We start from the raw sequence: 19,035 nt of genomic DNA, 5'->3' as shown, positions 1-19,035 counted from the left end.
GGGGGGGGGGACCATCCACTGTGTCAAATGTTCTCCTGATCTGCTCCTCCATTTTGTGGCAAAAGGTAAGGGGAGGGATCCCACCGGACTCCCTCGCCCAGCTAAAGGACCCTCCTCCTGTCCTGAGCCGGGGTGGTCAAACCAGCCAGATGTGCTAACCAGTCAGGATAAGTTTTACAGAAAACCCAATAAGTTCGAGTAGGGAATCTCATTTGGATGGTCAAAGGTGATCCAAGTACTCGGATGTTTTGAAATGCAATCAGTATGCCCATGTCTTAGTAAATGTATCCAGCGTGTCTCTGGATATATGAATGAGTGCCTCAATCTCCTGAACTCTATTCAGCCTTCTAAACCACTCTTCAGTGGTAGATCTGCGTATAGAGCGCCAGTGCATTGGAACACACAACTAATCGATTTATAAAAATAATCATTAGTTGCAGCCCTATTCTAAACTCAAAATGGTAACATACCCTAGTGATGTGGTTTCTTCTGGCCTTGTTATATAAGCTCCAAGAAAAGTGGGGCTCCTCCTGACTAGTGTGTAATACATTTGCCACTGGTCACGATATTAGCTTGCACACCACTGGTGGCAGTGTAGGTAAACCACTAATTTGAAACACAAATGATTTACTAAACTATTTGGTTGATAATTATGATAAAGGTTTACAGGTTACTTTATTGTCCGATATAGACCTATGAGCCTATTTAGGAAGTCTAAAATTCATGGACTGTGCAAAATACAGTGGCAATTTAATATCAATCTTGTTCCTGCTGTGATTACAGAAAACTCTGATTTAATTGGTTGATATGAGTTACTGATCACTATGCAAAATAAGCCCAGAAATGTTATTGGAAAAAACAATTTGTAGTCTGTGCCTGTTCTGTTACTAATATTTTGTTAAAAACAGGGAAGTGTCCGCCAGCTGCTCCATGAGAAGATCAGAGATGCCTACACACATCCTCAGTTCGTAACCGATGTGATGAAACCGATGCAGATTGAAAATATTATTGATCAAGAGGTAATCTGCTTTCTTGTAGGGGGGAGAACGTGGATGATAACATTTTTGAGATGGATGAAATGGTGGTCGGGCAACAAGCACAGAAGACTTTGATTCAATTTTCTCTTTTTATTTTCAGTTTAGCATTATCAGTCTCATATCCTTGTACTGTAATATCATTCATCTGCATTGCCGCAGTGAAGTGACGACATTGTCATTGGCAGCTGCAGGTCTCCAACTATTGAGAACCAATCAGTTATCTGGCAGCCAGTTGCACAATAAAAACATACTTTGGTAATGGATAAAGACATTCTCACAGGTTACAAAAGAATAAAGATAAAGTAGCTTGGTCAGGGCTTGATCTAGGTTGGTGTCAGTGGTAATGTTGGGCTCCGTGAAAAAAAAGTAAAAAAAAAAAAATACTTTTAATTTTAGAGTTAGTGTGTTTTTAGGCAGGTTTCAAAAAACAAAATGCCCTCTATTATTTATGGGCCCTACTACAGGTACATGCAGAAAAAATAACACGCATTTATGATCTTTCTGTGAAGGTTGGGAGTAGATTTTCAGAAGAAGCAAACAAAACAAAAAAAAATAAAAATATATATTCTGGGTCAGATTTCAGTTTTTGTTTTTTTTTTTAAAGATCAGCAGGTCCATTAACATTTACAACGAAACGAAGGCTCAATTTGTCTTGAAAATAACCATGTATAAATCACCTGGATACACCAAGTAGCTAAAAAGACGTGTACAGTTTTACGAACACACAAGTAGCCAAACTAGGTTTGGGTGTTAAGGTTTCCCATTAAGGGTTAAAATAACAATGTCCTCATGATTTTACCAGGCAAATGAGTCATAGTTGTTAACTGATGCATACAGAAACTGGTAAATTTGGTCAGGGCACCTAATCTTCAGTACAGTTTGGTCATGTGTATGTAGTTGATATAGTTTATACCCAAGATGCTAAACATTGAGCATTCGGTGAGAGTTGTCATTATGCCTAACAGGTGCAGACATTGTCCGGAGGTGAGTTGCAACGTGTGGCTTTGGTCCTGTGTTTGGGTAAACCTGCCGACGTGTACCTTGTTGATGAGCCTTCAGCGTATCTGGATTCTGAACAACGTCTCACGGCCGCCAGAGTCATCAAACGGTACTTGGATTCTTTTGTCTCTGCATGCATTGATGAAATATGTGCTACGGTTTTGGAGCTAATGGCTTGTTTCATTGTAGATTTGTTCTTCACGCCAAAAAGACCGCATTTATTGTGGAGCACGACTTTATTATGGCCACTTATCTTGCTGACCGTGTTATCGTCTTTGATGGCGTCCCATCTACGGATACAGTTGCAAACAGGTAGCCTTTTTGATATCAATATGAAAGTGTGCATCTGAGCCAAACTGCAGGTAGCATTTCAAAGAACATGTGCCTGATGTTATGATGATGACGTGTAGCCCGATAGAAAAAGGACACAATGAAAGACAGAATTGATGACTTTAAAGCCCAATAGAAGTCTCACACCTTATTATCTTTTTATGTTCTTGTACCACCACGTGTTAGGATTTGTGACTTGCGTGAAATGCTGCTTCCGGTTCACTGTGCTGGCAGAGCTAGTAATTGCCTCACCAAATCCTCACACAGACTTGTATTGCAGAGGAAGAGGGAAAGTGTGTAAGCCCAGGTCTTTGCACTTGGCCAAATGTTGTACCCTGTTGGACTGCACAGTGATCTGATATGAGACCATCTTACATTCATTAGCTAAACAAACATATTTTCATTTTGCTTACAATTTTTTTTTTTTCCTGGTCTGATTTGGCACAAATGATGTAATGTGCCCAAGCTTTGCATCCTGGGAAGGTTACATCAGCAGAGCATTGCTGGGAAATCTCATCTATGATCTCAGACAAAGGCATTTTCCTCCCCTGAGATGAAGTTCGTGGTCACATGTCCTAATCACACGTGCCAGAGTTCCAGGAATTAAGTGGAGTGCCCTTAGTTAAAATGGCCACGGTGAGAAGAATGGGCAAGAAAAGAAAAATATAGTATGCAAAGAATATAAAGCCGGCAATTATCTAGAAGTATGTGCTTGTAGATTGTCATTACTAAATATTTCTAAAGGTGCCTTTGTTGTTGTTTTGAAGATATGGGTATAGTTCCTCTTTAAGACACCCTGTACTACTGCTGTTTTAGGAAGTGGGAGTATTTGTGACACTTTTTTTTCTGGCAGTATTGGGTGCATTAGAAAATTCTGTGTCTTGTGACTGTCCTGACATGTGCTACAGTAAGATAGTTCTTATTTGCGCCGCTTTCACAATGTGCCACTTTGGTTGTAACAAGTTCAAATAGAATTACCACCAGTTCATAGATTTGGAAACTGCAGGTAACTAGTCTCTCCGTTCCCCATCAGGTCCACCTTCCTTGTGATTGGCAGTGGGTGGGTTCTATAGCCGTTAGCTGCCAATCGCAAGGAAGGCAGACCTGATGAGGAGCTAGTTTCTCAGAATTCCTATGAGACTCTGCCCACCGAACAGCAAAATCCCTTGGCCGATGTGCTTGCCTGTGATGGGCAGGGGTGTGGAAATTTTAGAAAAAACTACTTGTCCAAGGACTAAAGCGGGGGCCGAATCTACTTGTCCTGATACAAAAAAATAATTTTAACCAAAGCCGTATTTAGCAGTGTTAAGAAGCACTTCTCATTGGTCAGTGCCGTCAGGTGACTGCGTTGACCAACGAGTGCTTGCAATTGCGAGCAAAATTCAGAATACATGGAACACGTACAGATAGTACACCCGTACTGGTGGACGGGAAGGACCGTTTGCCGAAAGGTAAGTATAGTGGGAGGGAGATTTGTGCGGGTAATTCCATTTTCCCAAATTACTTGGGAAAGTGAATTTACCCTTTAGGGTTGGTGCAGACTTGGGGATTCCCAGGACGTGCGATCGTGTGCGTTTGCATACAGCGGCTGCATCCGCATGTATGGGGTTACATCTGCGTGGCAATCGCTGAAAAAAAGGTAGATGTACCTATTTTCACGACATGCACCGTGCACTGTTTTCAACCGTTATTGCCCGCGGCGGTATTGCAGCAGGAAAACGCGCAATCTGCCTGGCACAACTGGGGTGTCATTAAAAAATAATGGCACTGCCAGCGCGATCGGCGGTGGTGTGCGATTCCGTAACCACCCAGCCATCCGCTCGGTTTCGTGCACGATGACCGGGCAGTCACGGATCTCACATCCCTGCCGATCGCACTGGCAGTGCCATTATTTTCTAATGACACCCCAGTCATGCCAGGCAGATTGCGCGTTTTCCTGCTGCAATACTGCCCTGCCCAAGCGATTGCACACAATTGCAGTTGAAAACACTGCGCGTTTATTCGCATGCGGATGGGGACAGCGGGGCTGGTTTTCCTTTTTAAAATTTGTATTTACTTTGTAAAAAAATTTCATTTGTTTTATTATTTCATTTCACTTTTTCATTTTAACTATTTAAAAAAAAAAAACAAACGTAACTGTATTGCTATCACACAGGGAATAATAATCCTGTGTGGTAGGATTTGGAGGTGACAGGTACTCTTTATTGACCCTGTCACCTCCAACACAGGAGTTCTAGCACAGCACTGTTGCTAGAACTCCTGTGACAGGAACGAGCAGCGGCCGCCGGGTACAGAGGCTGAGGGAGGTGACAGAGCCTGTCACAGCTCCACTGTCCGGCTTCGTCACGGCTCCACGCCCCCAGCCACGTCATGGCTCCACGCCCTCCGCTCCGTCCCTAGTTCTCAGAGATCCGTCCACGCCCCCTGCTCGCAGCGCCGCTCTCGGCGCTCGTTTAAGAAAAAAAACCCAGCCCTGCTACTTGTCCGTAGCAGGGCTAAAATAGTGACAAAACAACTTGCCCGGCACCCGGAACTACATGTCCCGGGCGATACAAATTCCACACCCCTGATGGGTATAGTGGTCGGACAGGGAGCTCAGTGACCCTTCTTATCAGTCTTAGCGTTCCTGAGCTGCAGGTGGACACTATGGGCACTCTGACATCCATGCTGGCCTACATACAACAGGTTCATGGAATGTTTCGTTTGGTACATGGATCTGTCACAGAAGCGCAACAAAATTCTAAACCGTGTCTACGTCACTCTATAGATTCCAAAATAGTGTCTGACTACAATGTCTGTCTGACTTTCAGATCTTTTTGTGACTTTAACTGCGTTTTTATATACCTAGTGTCAGTGCGCTAAAGTGGCCCTTATTTCACATCCGGCCAAAGGGCCAGAACACAAGATTTGCATGTTTTGGACCTCGAAAGGAGCACTAACTATTGATTTTTGGATTTGGGAAGAAGAAACTTTGTATAACATGATTCATAATTGGCTATTCCCTGTAGTTCCGTATCATTAAGAGGTTTGTCTTAAACGTTTTGCATTGAGGACAAAAGAAATTATTCTAAATTGACAAATCTTTCCATTTAAACTTATCTGGGAGCGATGCGTCCCCAGCTCGGGTGACTATTTACTTCAAGAAAGTTGAAGTTTGGTGATGGAAGACTTAAACTCTACAGGTTTGGGGAGTTGGCCAGATTGTTGTGCCTGCTGATCACGGGGGACGAGAGGCAGTGTGAGACTGTTACCGATCGTTCCACTAGATTGGGGCCACGGATTTGAGTACTTTTACCAGTTAGTAGTGCAGCCTTAAGCCGCTAACCTTGCGTGTATGGAAATAAAGCTTTTACATAATACTGGACTTTTCTTTTCCAACACCTGACATTTCTTCAAATTCATCAAGTACATTTTGTCTTTTGTAGCCCGCAGACACTACTGGCTGGTATGAACAAATTTTTATCTCAGCTGGAAATCACATTTAGGAGAGACCCCAACAACTACAGACCAAGAATAAACAAAATGAATTCTATTAAGGTAAGTGCACAGACTCCCATATACTAAGGAAACCTGTTATGAGAGAAATGTGGAGGCTGCTATTACTGATCTAGTTACCTGGCTGTCATGCCGGTCCTCAAAATACTTTTTTCTCGGTTGATGCGTAAATATCCCAAAACACAATAGAATATCCATAAATATAAAAGATGAGGTTATCACAAGTAAATATATACCCAACATGCCCAGGTTAAAAATTGTGTGCGTCCGTACCCCAAAAAGTCCATAGACGACGCTTTAAAAGCCCCCGCAGGTCATCAATTTAGAGATGCGCATAAATATTGGCCCTAGAATTAATGCCCGCCGTGCACGGCGATACGCAACATGTGTAGCGCAGTGGTCATTTTCATACATAGGTACAACTGACGCGTTTTTATGTGAAGACGCGCATGCTCGCGGGGCACTTTAATTTTTTTTAAATATTAAAAATTATTTTTTTAACTTTAATTGCTATCACATAGGGGGGCTTACAAGCATATAGTAGTGGTGTTTAAAACAGCTGGCGATTGCTGTTTTAAATACAGGCGCTGTACCCCCCCCTCCGCTTCCCAGGCCCCACTGTCCCCCATGTGAGCTTGGGGAATGGTCTGGTGGGTCTCCCCTGATAGATCGGAGGAGAGATCAATGGCTTCCAGGTGCAGGTCTCTCCACTGATCACTGGACCCAGAAGTGATGTGTATTACATCACTTCTGCTGTCACTGGGCACATTTCCCAGCTCCTAGAGCCAGAATAAGAAGCTGGTGAATCAGAGCTCTTCATCAGCTTCTTTGGGGTCCCTAGGTGACAATTAGGGGTCTGAAAGACCTCTGATGTCTCCATAAAGAGGACCTGCCACATTGCTTGCGCCACACGTTGCATATCGTCACAAGCATCAGTGAGAGCAATCATTCTAGGCCCATCACTCACTGTTAGCACTAAACTGATGAGCCATAAAAGCGTTTGAGTAGTCTATGGGAAATTTTGGTTATTATAGTTTTTTGCGGTTTCACAGACGCACGCAATTTTAAGGCTTGACATGTTTGGTATCTATTTACCCTGCGTGACCCTGCCTTTTATATTTTACCAAAAATGTGTATTATATTCTCTTTGCATTAAATTTAATTTTAGTGTATTTTATCCTATAAATACTTGTTTGATAAACATTTGCGCAAATACCGTGCAACATAAAATGTATTCTACAGAGCCTCTGCTTTCAGGGAATATATCATTGGGGATCTGAAGCTGTTTTCTAGCCAAACATTCATATTTTATCATGTGTGCGCAAATGTAAGAAATTGCTCCGGGCAGCAAGTGGTTAACGCCTCTGCTACGTCATTGCATGGCAGTTATGTGTTTTTTCTTTTCTGTTAGGATGTGGAACAGAAGAAGAGCGGAAACTATTTTTTCTTGGATGACTAAACCAGTTTGAAAAGTTTTGTTCCCTTCATTAAATTCTATTGTAACGTTACAAAACATCCCAGAAAACTCCACAGTAAATCTATGCTGAGGAAGCGTCCCAGACAGCCGCCTGCTAACGTAATGAAACATTTTCTATCCATTGTTTCTGCAGAGTATAGTTTGTTATGGTTTCATAACATATCTAATTTATTTGTCATGAAGATTTGTTCCCCCCAATTTTAGAGCTTTGTGAGCTGTATTTCTCTAAAGTATGGTTTCTAAAAAGCTGCCATCAAGAGTACCATCTTGTTTTAAGTCCCCAACCTCTGAGGTTTTCAGAAATAAACATCCACCTCAAAGTTGTCGTCCTGCTTTTTTTTTTTTCAAGGTTAAATAAAGTGACGCAAAACCCTCAGCTTTTTTCTCCTTGTACACACACAATGAACATTCTCCAAAGACACATTTATTTATGTTTTCAAATAGTCTTTAATATTATAATCCGTTTAGAAAGTCAGCTGTGCTCGCTCCCGTGTCTCTTCTCACCATTCACACTTCCTGTCACTTAGAAAGAGCTGTGAATGTTGATCCTGGTCACGTACACATCTTTCTTTGCCTACACATGAGGCCGAGAGGAATCCTCTCTCACTGCACACTGCTGCCTCCTCACTATACAAGCTGTAACAGTGTCACGGCTTGTAATCTCCTCTGCAATGCTCTGAATTATCAAAACTACTGACAACAAACAATGTATTAGATTGTAGCAATAGCTTTCCATTTCTGTATGCAGGGTCAAATTTGTATTGTATCTGTCTACTCCCTTCATGCATCTGTCTACTCCCTTCATGCATCTGTCTACTCCCTTCATGCAGCAAATCCTGATTGGAGAGGTGCTTTGATCTCTGTGGCCAATAAAATGCATCCAAGTCATTGACTGCTAAGACAGGCTGCTTGTATAAATTAAAAATGATTTAAATTATGGGTACCATGTGATTCAATATAAGCCCATTCACATCAGTCCGGTTTCGGGTGCATCGTTGAACATGTCATGGTTTTGCGGGTTTATTTGGGGCAACCCATTCTTTTGGGTGGGCTGCCATATGCACAATGGAGCAAAAATAGTTGATGCATGTTTTAGTCTATTGCTGTGCGCTGCACTGCTCTAAGAATCAATAGATCACACATTGCTGTAATTTGTAGCAATGTGCATGTTATTACTGCACAATGTTGTGAATGGGCCCCAAGTTTTAGAGTCTACAATGAGCTAATGTGAAATCTCCTGGAAGGTCATTTGAGGATTGTGTTAGTGTATGAAAGATTTGTAGACTACTGTTTAGAGAGGTTTGTGTACTATTCTGACTCCGATCGTTGTGATAGCGAAATATATCCCTTGCTGAGACCTCTATGCCTGGCCTGTATAAGCAGATATACTCACTGCGGACAATCCTCGTCAGATAGCTGAACTCGTCAATACCGATTCATTCAAAAGAGGTGTTTATTCTTTAACATCAGGTTACAGCAGATGATAGGAACAGCAGTTGAACGGTTATAGTATTGTGCGGTCAGAAAATGATGCCTTTCCTACGTACTGTGCAGATTACATGAGTGTCCTTGTTACATGTGGCTAGTAGCTGTGGCCATGACACAGGAAGTACTGCACACAGGAAGAAGGGAGGGGCATACATAGACTGGAAATATGTCCTCACATGGGGAACAGAAATACAGAAAAGACATGTGTGATATCACAAAGGCCACTAGATGGCAGCATAGGATAAGACATGGATTTGCTATGGGGAAAATAGTTAGGCAAAAACACACTATAATAACTCTATCTAAAACAATGCTAATATTAACTGAGGCTATGCATCTCATATTCTTTGCCCCGTTGGGGCGGCACATGTACATTTTATCTGCAAGAGACACATACACTATATTACCAAAAGTATTGGGACACCTGCCTTTACACGCACATGAACTTTAATGGCATCCCAGTCTTAGTCCGTAGGGTTCAATATTGAGTTGGCCCACCCTTTGCTGCTATAACAGCTTCAACTCTTCTGGGAAGGTGTCCACAAGGTTTAGGAGTCCACAAGGTTTAGGAGTGTGTCTACGGGAATGTTTGACCATTCTTCCAGAAGCGCATTTTGTGAGGTCAGGTACTGATGTTGGACGGGACGCCCTGGCTTGCAGTCTCCGCTCTAATTCATCCCAAAGGTGTTCTATCGGGTTGAGGTCATGACTCTGTGCAGGCCAGTCAAGTTCCTCCACCACAAAGTCACTCATCCATGTCTTTATTGACCTTGCTCTGGGCACTGGTGCGCAGTCATGTTAGAACAGGAAGGGGCCATCCCCAAACAGTTCCCACAAAGTTGGGAGCATGAAATTGTCCAAAATGTCTTGGTATGCTGATGCCTTAAGAGTTCCCTACACTGGAACCAAGGGGCCAAGCCCAACCCCTGAGAAACAACCCCACACCATAATCCCCCCTCCACCAAACTTTACACTTAGCACAATGCAGTCAGGCAAGTACCATTCTCCTGTCAACCATCAAACCCAGACACGTCCATCAGATTGCCATAAGTGACAGAAGTGTGATTTGTCACTCCAGAGAACATGTCTCCACTCCTCTAGAGTCCAGTGGCGGCGTGCTTTACACAACTGCATCGGCCGCTTTGCATTGCACTTGGTGATGTAAGGCTTGGATGCAGCTGCTCGGCCATGGAAACCCATTCCATGAAGCTCTCTACACACTGTTGTTGTGCCAATCTGAAGGCCACATGAAGTTTGGAGGTCTGTTGCTATTGACTCTGCAGGGGAGCTGGCACACGGGGACGTGTGACCTGAAACAAGTATAGGAGTTCCATCATCACGGGCTGCACGCTTGTTCCAGATTGTCATCAGCGATCCCCGATCTGTCAGCAGGGAGAGAAAGAGAGAGTGGGGAAGGAGCTGGCACACGGGAACGTGCAGGTAAGGAGAGAGCTGCTGCACATGTCCATATATTTGTGGACGCGCAGCCGCTCAAGAATCACTGTCAATCATCAGTGGGGAGGATCCCGTCAGATACGTCGGGATGTCTTCTCATTGCGGCGCTTAGCCCCGCCCATCACCTAAAATAAGGTTTCACAGCCTTCCTGTGCATTTTGGCTAATTACAGTAAATTACATTATTTACTTATTTAGCCTAAGGAATGCATTCATAAAAAAAAGATAGAACCCCATAGTTCTCCTTTAAGTTTCGAAGTGGTGGAATCTAAGGGCCTAACACCACTGAAGCTATTTCTTCTAGGGATGCACCGATACCGAGTATTTGGGTGAGTACTCGTACTCGCCCAAATGCTCCGATACCTAGCACGAGTACTTCCTGTATCAGGAAGCCGGGCAGCAAATCATTACACGCTGCCCGGTTTCCTGATTGGCCAGGAAACGGCTCCATGCTCTCTCGTCACTTGTGATGAGAGCATGGAGCCAACTTCCCGGCCAATCAGGAAGTCGGGTAGCGTGCAATGACGCGCTGCCCGGCTTCCCGATTGGTCAGGAAGCTAGCAAATCTGGAAGTCGGGCGCCGTGTAATGACGCAGCGCCCAGCATTCTGATTGGCCGGGAAGCCGGCGTCATGCTCCCTCATCATCTAATGAATCATAATATTAAGAAAGTGACCTTAAAGCATTAGTTTGTATTGCTTTAGAAAAAAATGTGACCTGTCCCTTTAAGAAAAAGTATCGGTAATTGGTATCTGCGAGTACTTGATCAAAAGTATCGGTACTCGGTCTTAAAAAAGTGGTATCGGTGCATCCCTAATTTCTTCCATGGAGGAATCCTCTGAAGCATTTCCCTCCAACAACTCACCTTCCTCATGCTGCTCAGGAAACCGAGAACAGGCAATGTTCTTGTCTCTCAGAGTCAGGAGGATTTCCTTTCGCCCTTGGCGACCAGAAGACTCCAACATGGCAGAAATGTGACCCACAAAAACCGACCAGTGTATGGCCAGGTTAAGGCACCTAAAGTCTCCCTACCCAACACCCTGTGGACCATAAAACAAAAAAAAAGAGAAATTTTCACACGGGTCCCCTATACACTCTCCTATCTGGCCATCTCTTTACCAAGCACCAACACCATGTGACAGGCCAACTATCACCAGCTGTTTAGACAACAGCAAAGTCTTCACTGCTGCTAAAAATTTATTTTCCTTAATGGTACATTACAGAACACAGCGTAGAAATTCGGGAACCTTGGGTTTTGCGGCTTTCAGCAGAATGGCAACTGGCAAACGAGCTGTAAGGACATTACAGTATAAGCCCTCCCAATCCCCGCATGCGTCCGCTTTTTGTTTTTATTTTCTAGTGCCCTAGAAGAATGGATGTCTTCTCTACTCAGAGAATCAAACCTTTCTTATCCTTTTGGTGTTTTTTCTTCTTGGGTAGATCTTCAGTTCCTGCAGAGCCAATTCTGCCCTGTATTGTTTCCCCATTATTCATATCACAATGGGATGGTGTTAGGGGGAAACCTTGTGTAAACAATCACACCTAGTCTGGTCAAGGCTTATTCACCATTGACTACTGATGGCAATTCATGATTACAACGCTGCCACCTAGAGCTGTAAAAAGTGAAATGCAGGTTGCATAGGGACTCATACAAGTCTTAAGGGGCACCAGCCACAGGTGGGATGCCAATTTTTCTAATAAAAGTCATTAGCTCAAAACTGAAAGGAGGGCTTCAGAATGGAACTTTGAGCAAGAGAAGACATCACTCTGAACAAGAGAGGACTCACCATGGAACTCTGAAACAAAAGGACTTGGACACCAAAGACTGCAACCAGAAGCCAAGTACTATTGTTTCCGCTCTTAGAAACCATTACATGTACTAGAAAGGATAGTGTAGTGAGTGCATGTGTATGTATGTTTGTAGTAGCCTGTGTTTGTTTTATTTTGCTTTTTATATAAGTTTGTGCACGCAGCAAGTGCTGCTACTGGATCAGTTTGCTTGAGCTTTACTGCAAGATCAGACAACAAAATAAAAATTTAAGTTTTGCCAAGCTTTACACCTGTGTGTACACTAGGCTCTGCACAAAGCACGCTCGGTGTAACGTGCTTTGCTACACCCGCTGGTGCATATGACTGCTGACCAATGAGCACTCACCATTTGCCAGCATTATAATCATTACAGATCGTGGGGCTGTGAAGTGCAGTGTACGATTTATATGAATAGTTACACTGGCTGATGGAGGCATCACACAGGTAAGTGCAGTGGGGACTGGGGGAGGTGCTGTGAGTAAGTTTGTTTTATCAAACTTTCTTAAAAGATGAACTTTAAGCTGCAATATATTACATTTGTTTTTAGGGTTTTAATACGTGTTAAAATCTGGAACAGGCGGCAACAACAAATAAAAACAAGACTTTTGGATTCCTAATGTTCTGCGGGTTTACCTTACTGTATTCAATTTATATGGGACAACCTTGGTAACGGTCTATAAAACCGCTGTTTTATATATCTGACTTGGTCATATTTCTTTCTATTGGCCATACTGGAGCACAGATCAATCCAATTTACACAATTGAATGTTTATGGCGTTTACTGTACCAATTCATAATTTATGCGATAAACCCCCTGCTTTCAAAAAAGTATTTGTTTTTGCAAAAAGAAAAGCAGTTTTTAGCAACAAATTTTAAACAGACACATTTTATTTGCAAACATTTTCTTTTGAGACAGCATAAAAACAAGACAGACAAGCATAGAAATAATGTTCCTATAAAAAACATTGATGAATCAAAATTATCCATGCATAGGAGTCAATGTTAAACAAATTCTTTACATATATAGATGAAGTATAAAAAACCAGCAAACATAACCTGTAAACATAAGTGCAAAGCTGCTCTAAAACACTGCACTCAGGATATATAAAGAACAATAACCTATTCTTCAAAGAAACCATCCCTGGAAACAATATGTCTCGAGTATATTTTACATTTGCAGTCAAAGAAAAAATGAAACATTCAAGAGTCCACCACAATCCAAAAAAAAAAAAAAAAGAAACCTTAACTGGGTAGGGGAATCAGGAAATTAAATATCAGTACAACAAAAATCATCATGTTAAGTTCTAACAATCTTAAAAAAACACAAATCGAACATACTGAGGCATAAGGTTTATCTATATAGTTAAAATAATATACTTTAAGTTCTTACACATCTTTACAATACGTCAGTGCAAAGTGTAGCATCCATTTTCTTTCCTGTGTCCTGTGCCAGAGCTCAAGACGTCAATTTTTTTTCTGTAGCTTCGAATTATTGCTAGCAGCTATCCGTTTATTGGGTATACCGATTGAACTGTGCAACTGTCAGTCCCCTAATTGTTTTCTAGCTGCGGATGGCAGGCTATGAAGTTTAGCATATGTGAACGTGCTCCTTGCATAGGACTTGCTCATTTTAAAGCATCTCTTTCAGCTTAATGATCAGCTGTGGACTCCTGTCCAGTGGAGCTTAGCTGTATTTGCAGCATAAGCTCACACAGCTCTGTGGTAACCACACAGGCAATTGGGGCAAAGTGGCAGAGTATAAAACACACAAATACTGTAAACAGCGTCTTTACTCCAAGACATATTAAAACTTTTTCTACCCCTGTAGTTTTGTGAACAGTAAATGTGGTCACCATATGTTCAGTGACTCCTTTGTTCCCAGAGTTTTGCCAAACAGCAACAAAGAGATGGCTGCTCAAGATAACTGTCCATATTCTTGCATACCTAAATCCTTACAGGAGTTCTTTTACTGCCTGTCCACGAACTGTATCAGACTTCCCCAAACACCCGCAGACTGGACATGCAGTGAAAATGCTCTGAATGCATCTTGAAAATCAAGTTATCTTGGCATTAGGAAGGAAATGTATCATTGTCATGTGTTTCTATGTGATCCATCCACTCACACATGGTCACTGCAGCTTTTATTGAGGGGGGAAATAAAAACAATTAACAATTAGTTACCAAGGCACATGCATTAACTTGGGCTTCAAATTCTGCTGCCATGAACTACAGGTAATGGTAGTTGCGTCTATCTACGCAACAAGGCAGCTGCCTGCACCTGCCAGGTCACACTAGTGATAAAAGGGAAGGTGCTTTTTGGTGCCATGGCTTCTATACACGTGAAAAATCACATCAGTAGTTGTAGTGGAGCAGTAAGGAAGTTCTGACATTTGTTCGTGATTGTTGATAACAAGGGCCCTGTGTACTGAAAGGCTGTATCAGAGGACCAGACACTTATGAGGGAAACCATGAGCTAAAAGTGGTTAAACAATGTCATATTTACAGTAAGCCACAACAGGAAACAACATTCAAGTTTAGTTTCACCCCTGCAGTGCTAAATAGGAGGTTGTCGATCTCACAAAATCAAAGGCCTTTGGGAATTGAAGCACAATCAAAAGCAGTTTTATCATACTGAGCTTTGTAAAATGTCTAAAGCACTCTAAGGCAAGTTAAAAATATGACAATCGCTATTTGGCATGACAATTTTCACTGCATTAACATACTGAGAAATGTGCCAATGCTGAGGAGGCCACCATCTACATTAAGGGTCCTCCTCGAAACAACGGTTTCATATGATAAATTCTATTTCTACAAACAAAACATTTGAAACAATCCCCACTAGTGAGTCTATATATTAAAGAGAGAAAAAAAACCCTACAAATTCAGCCAAAAGAAAGTCTATGGCTACAAACTATTTGAAACTTTTCCCTGAACCCAAATATTAAATAGATTCTGTATTTTATTATCTTAAGTAAACTGTCCAAATAAATACAAACTCACTCTGCAATTCTATTCATGGTATTGCCTATATGGCTCCCCCATCGGCCGTCTTCGATTCGGCCTTCCCCTGTAACTTCTGTAGTGTGGATAGCCATCTTCCCTGCCTCTTGCTCCCCTCCAGGCCTCCTCATTTCTCGAATACTGGTAGCCACCTCTGTTGGGTTGATGAAATTTCTCATTTCTGAACCTCCTGTTCCCATATGACTGGTTGTAGAAGTTCTTTGATCTGCCACCACTCAATATATTACATATTTCCCTCTCATCCTCTGAGCTCTCCTCTTTTGCCCTCAGTGGTCTGTCTTCAGGTGGGTTTACAGATGCGGTCTCTGTGGTTAACTGTCTGACTTGGTCAGTGGACCTCTGTTCTTCTGAGGTTTTAGTTACAACTGATGGCAACACCCGGCTTTCAGGCACTTTTTCAATAAGGCTCTTCTGATCAACCATCTCAGGACTATCTAAATGTATTTGCTGTCCTGGTTTGACCAGCTCTTCAACAGCAGCGACATTAATAAACAAAGGCATATCTGGTCTGCTTTCATGCATTAGCTCTTGGTGCTGCTTTATAGTTCCTTCAACTGAGCTGCATTCTGCAACATCAACAGACAAAGTGCTGGCAGGCACATTTCTACTCTGAGGGGGGATATAAACATTATGTTGTACCACTGGGTTCTCAATGTATCCTTGATATGGATATCCATACCACACTTGTGAAAAAACTTGGGGAGCTACTGGAAGATGCCCCATGTAAGAGCCTTGCCCAAAATGAGGTTGTGGGAATATTGCCTTGCTTGCCTGGGTGCCTTCACAGTCACCTACCATGGGTTGGAAGTGGAGCTTGTCCTCCAATTCATTAGCTTGGGATGAAAGGTGTCCTGCTATTTCAGGAACTTGGACAGATGGTGTAAGGGGCGCTGAAGAGCATAAAGTAGCTGGCTGTGAACACTGGTCATCATACCTCACTTCATTCTGGGGTACTAACAGTGAAGGGTCTGCGTCATTTGGATTTACAGTGACGTCTTGCATCCAACTGTTTTGAGGGTAAACAGGAATATTTGGATATATCCTGCACACATTTAAGTAGGCTTGATGAAGAGGATGCAAATATAAATGTGGGGGCCACATTGGACATGTGTAAGCCTGGAAAACAAATCAGATAGAATTCTGTGAATTGTAAAAGAAACCAATATGAACAAACTGATATTATTGTAATCCTATTCATGTAACAGATCTATACTGGAACAGCACAGTGTGTATTGGTTAGCACTCCTGCCTTGCAGCACGAGGCTTCTCTGTTTAAATCCTAACCAGGACACTACCTGCATAGAGCTTGCATGGGCTTCCTTGGAGTACTTCAGTTTCCTCCCACGCTCCAAAGACATGTTGTGAATCTAATTGGCTCCTATCTAAATTGTCCCTAGTATGTGAATGTGTGAATGTAAGGTAGGGACCTTGGATTGTCATCTCCTTGAAGGTAGGGACTGGTGTGAATGTACAAGATGCATAGCGTGTGGTAAATTGTTGGTGCTATATAAATTATCTGTAATAAAATCAATATTGTAACTAATAAATTAGTTGTTTGCACAGGCCAGAGTTGTTGGAAGAGAAAAAGTGAGCAGGCAAGGTTTATAGCTGCTTACTATAGTTGGCACAAAACCTTAGTTTGAAAATTCTCACTCTCCTGCATGTCCTGCTTATATAGGACATTAAAGGTAAGCTTGCCACTACAACTATGACATAATAGAGAAGGCAAGATCTTAGCCCAACTTTTCACCATTTTTTAACAGTGAAGTTCACCTGCAACAACCAGAAGGAGCTCTGCAGAGCAGACATGCTAGTGTATTATGAAACTTCATTTAACCCTTTCGCTACCAGCAATGTATGCCTAAACAGATTCCTACCAACATCTGTTCGCTGATGATCTCCCTGCTGAATAAAGCCTGTCAGTCACCGCTCCCCACAGGGATTCCCCCTCTCCCCTCCTCCAGCGTTGACTGGAGGGACGGACGGGGAAGAAGGCGGTCATAGCTAGCCCTAACTCTAGATAGGCAGAGCCCACTGTCAATCAGCCAGCTGGATCTTGACAGTATTGTCAGTATCTGTCCCAGATGTGGCAATCTCAGCATATAGCAGGCAATATCCTGCTATACACGGAGTTTTGGGTCATGGGAGGACGCAAGTATATGTTCCCCTGTGACCCTAAAGAGAACTCTGGGGGAAAAAAAAAAGATTACCCCATAGTTCTCTTTTAATCATGTATTTTTAACCTTCCATGGTTAACCAGTTGACATCCGGGGTGTTAAACCCCCTTCCCATCCAGGCCATTTTTCAGTATTCAGCGCTGCGGTACTTTAACTGACATTTATTCCGTCATGCAGCGCTGTACTGAAATGAATTTTATACCCTTTTTTGGGGACAGATAGAGCTTTCTTTTGGTGGTATTTATTTGGCAGAGAGCCGTGACAGGATCGAGAGGTAAGGGAACCCGGTATGTGTTCGCTCACCTCCCGATCTACTGAGCCGACCTGTGACAGTCTCATTGTCACAGGTCGGCTTAGAACTATGAGGTGAGTGGAAAAAAACAAAACTAAAGTATTTTATTATTTTTGTCTTAAGATGCAGTATTTTGGCCATTATTTATGTCCCTTTTTCATCTAGGCGGTCAGCTAAGCAGACCTTCCATTTTCATGGATAGTACACTTTAAATAAGCACAATGCATACTTTATTAATCCCCAGGTTTACAGCATATTTTTTCAAAGACTACAGGCTGTTAAATAACACATCCACCAAAATTAAGTTGTATATGACCCCCCCCCCTCCACAGCAAACAACTGATTTGGCAGCCACAACAATACTCCTGAAAATAGACAACCATACTGGAAAGAAATGACTAACCTTAACGCCAAGATTATAGAAGAAATGAAGGATGCATTTATCTAAAGGGAAAAACATCAGAAGGGAAAGAAAATTAAAAAAAAACATGCAGAGCGGTTGCATTTCCTTTATCTATACCATTTATTTGCAGGTTGAATATACCTGCTACAGCCCAACTTACCACTAGGGAGATCACTTCCATTCTTACAATAGGAATAGGGAGGTGGGGAAGTAATCCTTTCCCCCTTTTCATTCACAGGGAATCCGGGATAAAGAGGATCTTGGTAAGGACTCAAGGCCTGAGGCATTGGCAGTAAGTGTTGGCTAACTGCTGGCATTGAAGCGGGTAGTGGTGAGAAGGTTGATGTCACCTGAGGTTCTAACACAGCAGAGTCAGAAGTGGTTTCAGCACAAGTCGATACTGGTGCTGAAATACCTACCAAAAAAAAGAAAAAAAAAAAAAGGTGTCAACTATTCGATTGTGAAAAGAGCCTAAAGATAAATACATAGCTTGATCGCTGACATTCCCCAGTGTACCTCAATGATCGGTCTTCCTTGGAATAAGCAGTGGCTGAAAATCCGGCAGGGACACAGTGTTGACCCTTCCAAACCGCTACTTCCTGCATAAGCTCACACTCCGTTCACATTAGCCAGCAGCAACAAAGCAAATGTGCTCTGAAACTTCAAGGTAACTTTGGTGTAGTGAAAGCAGTTCACCATTAACAGGGGACTCCAGAAATGAAAGGTTTCTACTTTTGTCAGACAAATGAAGGAATGCTGAATTATTGCTATAGGCTACCCCATTTTTTGTAACCAAGTAAACTCAACAGAGTTGCCTTGCGTCTTGTAAAGGTCAACTGCACGAAAGCTGTTACTGCAGTATTGTTTAATAAAGAGCTTCTCAAACAATTTAGACAAAAAGGTTACGTTTACTGTTCTGCAGACATCTGCAAGACATTCAAAAATGTAGCGCAGTGCCTGTTTCTTCCAAGTAACTTAAGTGTCGCAGCACGGAGCTCTGGAGCATTAACCCCTGAGGAGAAAAGCCGGAGACACAGTTAACACATGCCAGGCA

The 19,035-nt window shown here is 42.5% G+C and overlaps 2 protein-coding genes across 2 annotated transcripts in view; one reads left to right on the top strand and one right to left on the bottom strand.

The window, feature by feature from the left end:
• ABCE1 (ATP binding cassette subfamily E member 1) overlaps positions 1–7,355 on the top strand; it is a 24,450-nt gene extending 17,095 nt beyond the window's left edge. The window contains exons 13-17 of the mRNA XM_018552973.1: positions 909–1,019; positions 2,003–2,145; positions 2,226–2,348; positions 5,792–5,903; positions 7,273–7,355. Of these exons, the coding sequence (XP_018408475.1) occupies positions 909–1,019; positions 2,003–2,145; positions 2,226–2,348; positions 5,792–5,903; positions 7,273–7,320 (537 nt within the window). The 3' untranslated portion in view covers positions 7,321–7,355. The remainder of the gene's footprint in view (positions 1–908; positions 1,020–2,002; positions 2,146–2,225; positions 2,349–5,791; positions 5,904–7,272) is intronic.
• Positions 7,356–14,570: 7,215 nt separating this feature from the next.
• The window catches only part of OTUD4 (OTU deubiquitinase 4), a 37,333-nt gene continuing 32,868 nt past the window's right edge, over positions 14,571–19,035 (bottom strand). The window contains exons 18-20 of the mRNA XM_018552988.1: positions 18,142–18,396; positions 17,982–18,022; positions 14,571–16,225 (exon numbers count right to left, since the gene is read on the bottom strand). Of these exons, the coding sequence (XP_018408490.1) occupies positions 15,098–16,225; positions 17,982–18,022; positions 18,142–18,396 (1,424 nt within the window). The 3' untranslated portion in view covers positions 14,571–15,097. The remainder of the gene's footprint in view (positions 16,226–17,981; positions 18,023–18,141; positions 18,397–19,035) is intronic.

The sequence above is a fragment of the Nanorana parkeri genome, unplaced genomic scaffold, assembly GCF_000935625.1.
Source record: "Nanorana parkeri isolate BGI_ZX_2015 unplaced genomic scaffold, ASM93562v1 scaffold104, whole genome shotgun sequence".
NCBI classification, from domain to species: Eukaryota; Metazoa; Chordata; class Amphibia; order Anura; family Dicroglossidae; genus Nanorana; species Nanorana parkeri.
This window is presented reverse-complemented; position numbering and strand designations above follow the sequence as displayed.